The sequence below is a fragment of the Ammodytes marinus genome (genome assembly GCF_949987685.1).
Source record: "Ammodytes marinus genome assembly, chromosome: 9".
NCBI lineage: Eukaryota > Metazoa > Chordata > Actinopteri > Uranoscopiformes > Ammodytidae > Ammodytes > Ammodytes marinus.
In genome coordinates, this window is record NC_137213.1 from 21,874,610 (window position 1) to 21,887,424 (window position 12,815).

At 44.4% G+C, this 12,815-nt stretch overlaps 1 protein-coding gene across 2 annotated transcripts in view; it reads right to left on the reverse strand.

Moving 5' to 3' along the window:
• The window catches only part of LOC307255572 (ephrin type-B receptor 1-B), a 165,498-nt gene extending 159,722 nt beyond the window's left edge, over nt 1-5,776 (reverse strand). For both annotated transcript variants that reach the window (XM_080034263.1, XM_080034262.1), the window contains exon 1: nt 5,641-5,776. In XM_080034263.1, coding sequence (XP_079890389.1) covers nt 5,641-5,701 — 61 coding nt within the window. In that variant the 5' untranslated portion in view covers nt 5,702-5,776. The remainder of the gene's footprint in view (nt 1-5,640) is intronic.
• Nucleotides 5,777-12,815: the final 7,039 nt, after the last annotated feature.

The window sequence follows — 12,815 nt, forward strand, 5'->3', positions numbered from 1 at the left end:
TCGACCCAACACATAGCAAAGAGGCCCCCCCCCCCTTTTCTTGCTGACTGAACAACTGTCACCCAATCTCCAGGACAGGTGATAATGGAAGGGAAAAAAGCCGAGACAGAAAAAATAATGAGAAAAGGCACATTTTTCACACCACCCATCCTTTTCGAGTGGTGGGGAAAGCTGGGTCACCGCGCCCAATCAAGTACAGAGCATTGCCCTTAGGTGTGGCTTCGGAGAGTAATCTCTAGAAGTTTGTGCTCTTGTGTGCACATCAAGCCGCTGTGAGTGTATACGTGGGTGTGCATGCTGTGTCCGTGTTGTGTGGTGGTTTGCCATTTTTTCGAGAACTTGGCTTTCTCCGTGAAACAGATGACTCACACAGTTTGAGGTTGAACTATGTGTCCCGATCGTCACCACCGCTTTTCACTCGCTCGCGCTCTAATGCGTGTCTTATGTTGGCTGATGCACTGGGCCCTTGCTTATCCCTCGAGATGGGAAGCGATAAAGGCCCGGACCTTTTCCCACAGTCCGCCACCTGTCGTGATAAGAGCCAGGGAACGAAAGCAAGACGGGTGGAAACCTAACACTGCTGATAGCATCTCTGCCGCAAATCTCTATAAACAGGAATGTGTGCCGGACACATCGGAAGACAACACGGTAAAAGAACACGAAATATCCGCTAGACGCGAGAAAAGGGGAAAAAAAGACCAGAGTGCGGTAAGGATGGAACAGTAAGCACAAATACACAAACACACATACAGTTTAATGCACACTGTGCTCCTCCTCTCTCTCTCTCTCTCTCTCTCTCTCTCTCTCTCTCTCTCTCTCTCTCTCTCTCTCTCTCTCTCTCTCTCTCTCTCTATCTCTCTCTATCTATCGCTTTCCCTTGATACTGCTCATTCTCACACTGTGACGTACACAAAAATGCGCACATGCATACCAGCCCCCAACCTGCATCCACCATCTGGCCTCCCCAAGGCTCAGATGTCTCTGGGGTAAGGTGAGCTCTGTGTGCATGTGCGTAATGTGCGCATTTGTGTGTGTGTGTGAGTGTGAGTGTGAGTGTGAGTGTGTGTGTGTGTGTGTGTGTGTGTGTGTGTGTGTGTGTGTGTGTGTGTGTGTGTGTGTGTGTGTGTGTGTGTGTGTGTGTGTGTGTGTGTGACATCAAGAGAAACAGAGACAATGAGGAGCCAGTGATCATATCATCCAAAAGAAAAAAATACACACTATACAGTATACACTGTAGTATGCTGCAATATGACAATATGAAAATACCAGCACAGACTAAGATTCTTGCCATATTCCCTACAAGCAGGCACAATACTTTCACAGAAAAAGCAGTAAACACATTTAGAGCACTGCAGGTACAAGCTGCAACTAGGGGCTTTGCACTGAGGGTCGTCATAGCTGACTAGGCGGCGTAAGCACACCTTAACACCGAGTAGGCTTTTCACTGTGGCCGAAAATAAAGCCTCCATTATTATTGGATGAGGCCATGTCTACTCTGTGCCCCTGCCAGCCATTATGGCTTCAGCCCTCTACTGATGACCCAGGCACCCCAAATGTACAATACACACACACACACAGTGGTAGAAAAACGAGTGGAAAATTGAATTCTACTTGATGTGGTCTCAGGTCAGCAATAGTGCCTGTGGCACTTGTACACTCATGTGGGCCCTCATATACACACACACAGACACAATCGTTCATCTGTTGTCATTCGTATCATCATCAACCCATGGGCCCGTGTTGCACGCTTGTGTTTTCATTCCTACTAAACATTTGAAATGAGAGAACAGAGGAAAGGAGCCATCTTGCATTCACATCCATTAGAGACTCAACAGGACTCATTTCACAGGCACTTCAGGCATTTCACAACGCAAAACTTACATCATCTGGGACGGAGTGGCAGAGAATTCTTAACTCAATGCTACACTAAAGTCAGTCTATATATCACTACAATGCTTAGTTTTCACCAGTAGATTTAAATCCATGAAAGAAAATGAGTATCATTTGAGCCTGAGCAGATCGAAGTAACAGTACCCGATACCCGGACAACCTATAAACTGGTTGTTGAAACAATGTTGTGACTGGCACCCTCAAAACAACTGCCTCAAATTTTAATGAGACGGAAAAGATTTCAGATGAGGCATGCTTTTGCAACTGCTGACCTATTTTTGTTTTTGTTTTTATGCCTTGCACTGATTTTGACAGAAGAAATCGTTTTTTTTTCAAAACAGCCAGCATGCTTTATTTTATAATTTTATTTTGTTAATTACTTGTTTATTATTGAAAAGCAATGACCAAGAGCAGCTCATCGAATGGTCCATTTGTCCAGTCACGTGCACAAAAGGTTCATGTTGATGTCTGAGTGAAGCGGAGAAAGGCCAATCCTCAACTGTCCATCCCATACTCAATATTTTTCACGCTCCTGATTAATGTATATCCACATTGTGTGAGTGTGTGTGTGTGTGTGTGTGTGTGTGTGTGTGTATGTGTCTGTTCTGACCTCCGTAACTATTATCTGATATCATTATATTGTTTATTCAGGGTAGCTACAATAGTCTCCAATCCATGTTCTTAGCACCACCCCCCTCCCCCCCCCCCCAAGGATGGGGCATTATCCTAGTGCATTACAGTTACTTAACAGCATCCATAGGGACTGCTGACAAATGTTCTCTCTTATCAAACCCATATATACTGAATGCTGTTCTACCCCAGTATTACATATCAGCCTCGTCCAATCAAATATTACACCTACCCATTGGCTGAAACACACATCTTGCATCTTTTTTTTCTGAAACTCTCTGACCCCACCTCCTTTGGTCTCTCATTTCTATCTCCCTCGGTCCCCGTCTGCCTTTTCAACCACTGTTTCATCCCCCCCTTCTTTACCTCCGTGGCATTCCCCCCTTTCCCCCAACCCATCCGGTTCCAGGCCATTAAATGAGCGGGCTTATCTAAGCCTAATTGGTTTAAGGGCAAACAGAAATAAGCAATGGCTCTGTAAGTAGGGGAGAATTACTGCTGCTGTTGGCAAGAAAGCGTCGGCACACCGCGGGGAGAGAGAGAGCGAGACGAAAGAGGGAAAGAACAGGAGACAGGAGGGGAATAGGGAGATGAAGGGAGAGAGAGAATTATGGAAGACAAGAGCGGGGCTGGAAAAAGGAAGAGAGGAAAGAAGGGAGGAGTAGAAGGAAGGCAGGCAGACGGGAAGGTGAAGGTGCTTGGGATGAAATGGAAAGGGGAGACGAATGAGGGCGGAACAGATCTCTGCTGTACATGCTTCTTTTTCTAATTGCATGCAAATCCATGTCTTCTCCACTCTCCTCTATGTTAGGCCTGTGTGTGTGTGTGTGTGTGTGTGTGTGTGTGTGTGTGTGTGTGTGTGTGTGTGTGTGTGTGTGTGTGTGTGTGTGTGTGTGTGTGTGTGTGTGTATGTGTGTGTGTGTGTGTGTACTTATTTTAAATCTTTAATTAAAAGTTCTATCATCAGCTTTATACTCAATTAAGCAAGTTGTGGGCCTTCATCGCAGACATCATTTCTACTTCAACTCTCCACCAGGTTATTTCTGTCTCCAATCCATCCTTCCATACTTGAGTGTGTTTTCCTCAATGTGATTTACATCCCACATTTCATCTGTTGTGAGGGAGGGGGTTGTCTAATGTGTGTGTGTGCATACAGGGAGTTCAAACTATTCATTTAATTCATTGTCAGTGCGTGTCCATATGGCCAGAGACGACCCTTACGCTAAAGTTACAAACCCACACATGCACACACTGATCTTTGACACTGTGTAGGTTGATTTGGACCGCTAAAGAGATTACGGTTGACAGGACAGACAGAGATGCTGTCATTTATGGCTCTCTCTCTCTCTCTCTCTCTCTCTCTCTCTCTCTCTCTCTCTCTCTCTCTCACACAGCCTCTCACACAGCCACACACACACATACACACACACACACACACACACACACACACACACACACACACACACACACACACACACACACACACACGTAAGAGCAACAGATTGTAGTTCAGATCAGTGAAGATTTTAACCTGCCCATGGGACAACCTCCTTTCAATTAGCGACCCAAACAAGGAAATCCCTTTCATCCTTGTTACCCGGGGAACTCTGGGGCCATCTGTTTCTTTCTCATCCCATCTTTGAGAGGAGAAATCCCACACTCCTCCCTCCATCCCTCCATCCCTCCATCCCTGTCCTCCACCCATCTTTTCCAAATCGACTTTTTTTTCCTGTTGCTGTCATTTCACACTGGGTTAACATGTGAAAGCTCAAAATATACATGGCCGCGGAGGTAGCAATTTTGGCCTGGGCTTGGCTTCCATAGCCGTGTGGAAATCTAATGAGCGCAAACAAGAAAGCAGCCGGCCGAGTTACAGAGAACAAGACGGTAGCTGGGAACAGTCCATGCAGGAGCAGGAGTTGTAAATGATTAAAGAGAAGGAGGGAAAGAAAAAAAAGCACCACGTGAGAAAAACTAATTTCATTTTTATGTGTGCTTCGAAATGACTGATTTAAGCTTTTGGGAGTGGGAAGAGACAAGGCATGGGAAGCTGTGTGTGTGTGTGTGTGTGTGTGTGTGTGTGTGTGTGTGTTCATTATGGAGAGGATGAGACACTGGCCAATAAAATGAGAAGACAGTATACTGTATATCCATGATGCTGCTGCCGGCAACATCCATCCAGCAGCCAATGTCTGAGGCTGCAGCACACAGTCAGTGTTAAGGTCCCCAGGGTCCCCACAGCGGAAATGAAAAACATGTTTAACCGAGGAGATATTAGCTACTGGTGGCACTGCCGTTTGTCTAAATGAGTGTGTGTGGGAGTGAGGACAGGGGGAAATATAGGAGGAGATGCAGGAAGACTAGGACAGAGAGAAGGGAATGGAGATGGATGGATGAAGAGAGAAAAATAGAGAGACAGTGTGTGAAATGGGTGAAGGCAGCACATTTTTTTTATTTTTTATTTTTTGTCTTTTCGTTTTTTTTCCTATAGAGTGGTTGATTTGTACAAATGGTGAAAAGAAAAAAAGATCAATTTAGCCCAGCATAACAACAATCCAGGTTATGGGGGAAGAATTTCCAATCAGTGCAATACACAATCTCAGAGAGTTTTTTTTCTCAGCAATTCAAAATGCCACAGAATGATGCTCAGGGGCTTGTGGTAATGGTATTTTAAATTGTAGAAATTAATGGGATACAAATGTGATGGGAGAAGAACCCTTGGAGGCTTGACAGGCACTCACAACGTAGCCTTCCGTTTCCCCACTGATACAAACTAATTGCTCCTGGGATAATGAGAATCTGAAATAACACAGTTTATGTAGCCTTAACAGATATCAGGGCACGCAAACTGGCGCAAGCTATTAAACACATGTAAATCAAAGTCTAGTTCTTCACAGCGATAAGTCCTATAACAGTGACACAAGAGGGAATGCCGCCCCTCCGAACATAAAGGGATAACCACGGCACTCTTGGTTGCGATCCACGTGTGTTCCACATCCAGAGGTGCCCAGCAGAAAGCATCCCCAACACACAAGCGCGTCTGGGAAAGAAGGCAGCTCCTCCCGAGTCCCCCCACATGCATCAACAAACAGTATAGAACCCACAGTATCTCTTACTTACCTTCCATCGCAGAGGATGTGATGACCAGCACGCCTAAAAGCGCGAACAAATCCACTGTCATGGCAGAAAAAGGGTAGTTTCCACAGCCTGTGTCCCCAAATTACCAAGACGCACGGCGCGCGTCAAAAAGAATCCCTTGGTTTGTCAACAGCGCGGTACTCCAGCAGTATAGCCTTGTGTGTTGTAAGTCACATTTCAAGCCGTAGTAAACAATGTGTGACAACCAGAGGAACGGGGAAGGACGGAGTGTAGAGGGGCTGAGGGGTGCGAGGAGCAGGGGGGGAGGCGGTGGTGGTAGTGTTGGGGGGGGGGACCCGACATTGCCTGCTCACAGCCCCTATTTGAGCGCCGCGGCCAATCACCGACTGGGAGCTGTAACTCACCGACCAATCAGCAAGCCCGACGCTCCGCCCACCTCACATTGTCAAAACACAAAACTTTTTCCTTGACCTATTTGAAAGCAGCCGTCCGCGCCACTGAAGGGAAATAGCGCCACTGCTCGGGTGGTTTGCGCTACTGCATTCTGTTCACACAGGCGCTCGCACACACACACACACACACACACACACACATGCACACGCACACACACAAACAGCCAAGCCTAGTCCCAAAGGAGACGGTCTAAACGGCTACATTCTTGCTCAGTGCTCTTTCAGCCTGCGGTTCAAAACAAATGCTGCTGTTGAACTTGTTATCCGGCTCTGTGATTTCCCATATGGCTTGCTCACTTTCACTAGCTGAAAGTTGTGTGATGCAATTAATATTAGGCTACTTCAACTTGGGACATTTCTTCTTCTTTCTTTTTTCATTATAACAGTGTCACTGTTTGTTTGCCACCTCTCCCACCTAACCGTTCCACAAAAGTTGACGACATGCATTTTTGAAAAAAAAATCTGAATTGGCCTAATACGGCTCTTGCACCCTCACTCTTCCATTATACTCACACACACACATATATATATATATATATATATATATTTATTTATATATAGCAAATCCAAATCGCACCCCCTGATGATATTCAGCAGCCTTCGCACATCAGCTCCCTCCCCTTTGCCCCTGACACCCCCTTTGTGTGCGCGTGTGCCGCAACAGATGGTCCGCACAATGGGCTTTTTCCCCACAGGGACACAGAGGAACCAGGTTTTGCCTCAGCAGAGGAAGAGGGGCATTTTCTAACCCTGTAGCCCAGAACCGTACACCTGTCTGGGGCTAGATATATCTCCACCCAAGTCCCCCGAGCTGAAGTATGGGGATGGAGTGAATTGGGAAGGAGTTGTTAATCTACAGCCGGAGTAGGCCTGTTTTTTTTTCTTTCTTTACCTGGGGCAACTGAATGGCCTAATACTTCAGCGCTGACACTTCGCAGCATATTGGCCCAGATTCGTTTTTTACCTGCTGCTTCACTTTTTGGTATGGACAATGAATGGGTTGAGAGAAGAAGGTTCGTCAAAGATAGCCTGTAACACAACGTGAAAGTCAGTATTTGACTGAGCAGTTAAGTTTGTGTGGCTCTTACAGAGGCTACCCCCCCCCCCCCTGCATCTTTCTTTTTCTGCTCCTTTAGGATTTCAACTCTCAACCTTTTACAATGACAACAATCAAGCAGAGCCCCATTGTAACTGAAAAGTGACTCACACTTGATAAATGGTTGTTCCAGCTGTGGCAAAAAGGCCAGTGCTTCGGGAGCATCAGGCTAGCGGTTGCTTGCTAACTTGGGGAAAAGCAGTTGATGAGAGCATTTGTCATTTCTAATGGTGTGGTGAGGAGTGGGCGCCATAGTGTCACAGGGCACGGCGTAGCACGGGCCCCCAGGTTGCTGGCTGCTGTATAGTCCCATACCAAAAGCCACCTGGCCTTATTTTTTTCAGCGGGGCCTGTCATCCTCACCTATGACTCCACAGGTGATCTCCAAAATACAGGAGCCACGCCGAGCAATCTGTCCCTGTGTTTGCAGTCCACACCCTGGGGTGGGGGGGGGGGCGGGGGGGGGGCGGAGGGGTGGTGGAGGAAGGAAGGAAGGAAGAGCATGAGGGGAGGTAGGAGGAACAATAGTGCTGCTGCTCTAGCACATCCTCTCTTACATACAAAGCACACACAGACAAAACGCAGGCGCATACAATAACACACATGTGTCTGCTGTCACCCCCCCCCCCCCCACACACACACACACACACACACACACACACACACAAGCACACACATAGCACTCTGATTATGATCCACATAAAGCCACACACAAGCACTCGCCCACTTCAGCTCAAGAGCCTCACAGCCCCAATACCAATACAGAGCCCACAAACACATTGTGGAGAGCCTCTCCTCTCTCCGTTGGCCTGATTTGTTTCCGTGTGGTTAGGCCTATCAGTGCAGCATCCTATTTCTGTTTTGTTTTTTCTCAACCCCATCCTCAATTCCTTCATTTCTCCATTCAAGAAGCAGATTCAAGAGAGAAAAAAAGGTAACCTATAGGCCAGTGGGGTATATTCTCTCACTTGTGTTTGATTACATTCTGGGAGCTGACCCCTCAAAGTTATTGCGCTTTTGGCCTGTAAACATCCAACCAGTGTCTACCTCTCCATGACAAATTTGCCCTGACCTTTACATTTCTCCTCTCTGTCTCCTGTTTCCTATTGGAAAAAAATGACAGTTGGAGTCGGGCAGAAAATACAAAATGGTGCCGCGTATAGCTCATGTTGTGCACCGACAACAACGCTGAGAGTATAGCTGCAGTAAACAAGGAAGACCTTTTAGGATGGAAATGGCACACGTTAATTTCTATGGTGACAGCAGTGTTACTGGCCCTAATTACCTTAAGATATGTGATACAGAAGTCGATATGGAGAGGTAGTATAGTTGGAGACACACACACCAAGGAGCTGGACTATTGTAGATGTACTGAATGGAAGAACAAAAGGCAGAAACTGACACATGGAGAGAGAGAGAGAGAGAGAGAGAGAGAGAGAGAGAGAGAGAGAGAGAGAGAGAGAGAGATAGAGAGAGAGAGAGAGAGATTTTTCCCAGAGTACCATGGAAGCTGAAAAAAGGAAGGTTTGTCTGGTGATGAATATGAATGCATGAAAATGAAATGCCTAAGTCAATATGGAGACAGTGCAGGAGCCCAGGTGACAGAGGAGTGTGGCGCTACACACCCACCCTGGGGGGATAGACTGGTTATTAGGCTGGGGCTTTAGCGTCATCCATCTTCAGTGGAGTCTGCTGCTGGGCGCTGGCCATTGACAATATGAGCACATAGCCGGGGCTGCATACAGATGTGCTCTAGACCAGTGTTTCCCCCCAAATAGAGGGTCAAGACTATCTCGGCCACAGTCGTATACTTTCTGGGTCACGGCTCAAGAGAGGAGATGGAAAGTAGGTTCATTGTGGGGATACATGAGGTTGGTTAAGTTTGCCTGAAAAGGTTTTTTATTCTTTTTTTCTTAAAGGAATAGTTCAACATTTTATCCATGTTAGCGTATAGCTTAAACAATGGTAGTCAAGGGGACCAGGTCAAAAGATACATTTTACAACATCACTTAACCCTCCTTTGTGCTTGTTGGGACTTATTTATCATGTAATGTTGCATTAAAATATGTTTACATGTTATGTCATTTTAGAATCAAATACATACGTGACTGTAATGGGCACTAGTATGTATTTAGTTTTTAAATGACATAACATGTAGAAATATAGAACGCAACATAACCTGGTAAATAAACAAGTCCTTACAAGCAGCCAGGAGCGTTTAGTGATGCTGTGCATCTTTTGACCTGCTCCCCTTGACTGCCATGTTTGAGCTAAGCTAACCTGGATGAGCGACCTTTGTCCATTTCTGTATCAAAAATGTACTGACAGTTTCAGGAACGCTTTCTGTCACCTTTTCTTGAAAAAAAAAATGCTCACTCCCAACTAGGGAACTACGGTACACAAATCAAATACATTTCTTTGAAAAAGATCAACTTAAACAAGAGTTTTTTCTGAGTTTCAACAGTATAGAACTGAGAGCAGCTAAATACAGCACTCTCATTAATCCACCAATGATGCCAAGACTGATGGTAGCTGTCCCTATCAGCACACAGACATTTCAGAGACATCCGTTGCACTTCTCTGAAGAGAGAGCGCCACACAGAGAGAAGCAGAAATAATACAGAAACAGGCACGCAAACCTATGCAAACAGACAGGGGAAAACAGCCGTAAGCACATACTGAATAGATGTAATATATGTTTATGGTTTTGCGTTCGGAAAGTGAGAGAGAGAGAACAGGACTTGCAACCCGGCTCTCCCTTGAGCAGATGCAGCAAAATAATTATTTGTATGTTATAAGTATTGCGGTTTGATTAATATGTTGTTAGCTCATGTTCATTCTATTCAAGATTCCAGCTCTTCAGTTATCATAAATCACAACCACAGAACAATGAGGAGATTCTGCTCAGCACTGAATGAGTAAGAGCATCATTATAGCTTGCTCTTCGTCAAGTGTGTGCTTGTGATCTTGTGTGTGTGTGTGTGTGTGTGTGTGTGTGTGTGTGTGTGTGAGAGAGAGAGAGAGAGAGTGAGAGAGAGAGATAGGCAGAAATTGATTGTGAGATCATGCACAAGAGGCTTTCAACTACTTGTCTTTACTCTTCTGTGTTCACGTGTTCACACTCAAATGTGAGGCAGACTCAAGAACAGAATGGTGGGTAAGAGAATGGTGCATCCCTCCCTCCTCAGTCACTCTCTGCTCGGTCAGCTGCCATACGTTTTTTTTTTCTGTTGCGGACATTGTTCTGACAACAAGCAAGCACCCAATCCATTTCTCGAAAGGTATCACGAGCTGAAAACACACACAAAAAATAAATCACACCAACATGTTCCAAAATCATGCCCGGACTCTATAATGCACTGATTAATTATTTTTCAAGATGGCTGGTGGTGATTAGGAATGCATTCATTTGCTTGTGATTAGGGCTCTCTAATCACAGATGAGGGTTAATGAGGTTCCCATTCACATATTCACTTGCAGCATTTAAGAAAGTCTCCCATTAACCGTGTGGCCCTCCAGAGTGAAACAACTTTCAATTTATGCACCAACTTATTCCTTTTTTACCTCCTTCAGAATTAGGTGCCTTGACAATAACAACATTTGACACAGAGTAAATTGTTTTTTGTATCCCCGAACATGTTTTCATGGGCAAGTCGAGCGTAGAGGCTCTTAAAGTGGGCTCTACAAAGGCAACATTTAGGAGGTGGACTTGTTAATGTGGGGAAAAACAAAACTAGGCTGACAGCTCATCCTTACATGTCAGACCCTGACAGCCCATGCCACTCGCTCCCGCCCGTCTAGTTGTTTGCTTCACAGGGACACCATCAAGATGCATATATCTCCGTCTCCTCCGACCCTGTCTTTTGTTTTTCTCCACTCCCTTGGACTGTGACAGATAGTTCAGTACAATCTATCAACCTCAGTCTGGGACAGTGGCTTTGTAGAGTCCGTGTATACGGACTGTCAGGGGCGCACACACACATACGCAAATGGCCCAACGTTCCCGCTAAAGTCCGTCACGCTAAACGGGATACACATCTGGTGGCGGAGAGAGGGGATAGAAAAGCGGAGGTCAAATCAATCTGCCCTCTGTCTGCCCATACACTGATCCCCTTGTCATAGGCTGACCTCCACACAACCCAGCAAATGAAAGTCCACTCTGTGAATGCAAAAGAGTGCGGCGCTTGCGTCTGGAAAGAACAGTGGATGAGACTTGAGTTTCTATGCTGATGGATGAACTCACTGCTGCACCAAACTACATTTGAATTTCATTATCATTTTGAACTATGCGTTAGAAGAATATGTTGTGATGGCTGCAACAATAAGGGAAACACTCTTAACTTCTGTCAACACAATAAACATTGTTTTAAGTAAAACTTCACAGCTAATAGTTCAATGATCCTGTTAACCACTTTCATTATTGTTGAACATTTTACCTTCTTTTTTTTGGGATGGGTATACATTGATGAATACACTTATCACATAATGTTCATGTAACCCTTCCTTGCACCAACATTACATAGGCCATGCAGGCACATATACAACACACAATCAAAAAACAACAAAAGCAAGAAAAACAATCCTATACTAATAATACTAATAATAATGATGAGACGGAAAAAAATAAAAATAAATAAATAAATAAAAAATAATAACAAAAAAATATATATATTTAGAAATCATAACATAATTTCCTTATCATTGTTGACAACCTACTATAGAAAATTCCTCTAAGCAACTGATTAATGGAATCCAAAATTCGTGAAAGATATGGCCGCGATCGCATTTTTCCAGGGTTAATTTCTCTAATGGTAAAAAAGTGGACATTTGTTCCAAAAACAACTTAAAGGTTGGCGGAGACTAATTTTTCCCAAAAAATAGATTACATTTCTTTGCATAATATGTTATAAGTATCAGTATTCTGTTTTTTTTTCTAAGTGAAAGTCTAGGGACTCATTTAATAAATAAAAACGGGGGTTTAAATTAAATTCCAATTTCAAAACAGATTTCGTAAAATTATGAATACAATTCCAAAAGTCATTCAAAAAATGACATTCCCAAAACAGGTGCAAAAAAGTTCCCTCTTCCTTTTTACATCTAGGACATTTTGATGAATTATCATTTGAGATTTTATGCATTTTTATTGGTGTGAGATAGAATTTATGAATGAACTTCCAATTAGCTTTATTTTACCTTCTGATAATGAAAGGTTTGATGGGCGACGTAATATTACGTTGAGTAGGCCTACCATTACCGTCAACCATTGACTGATTTAAAGGAGAAGTAAGCAATTTTCTTTTGTTAATGTACGTGTTAAATCACTCTATATTTATACAGCAATTACTTAAACAGTATGCACAGTTCATAACACAGGTCTCCCAGTCATTCAGCTTTGCAGTAATTGCCAGTTAACATTTTGAGTATCCCGCTAGTTTTTATCCAATCAGGAGTGCTTTAAAGAAGGGGGTCTTTGTGCCTGTGAACAATGACTGGTTTCTCTCCATCGTGGCACTATCTGAGGAAGACGGCTGTGCGTTCATGTGGTGGTTACGGACGTGGGAGGGGACTGCTAACTGTAGTCACTGACAGGAAGTTAGCTAAAAGGTCCATATCACTTACTTCTCCTTTAACAAGAACTTAAAATGTGA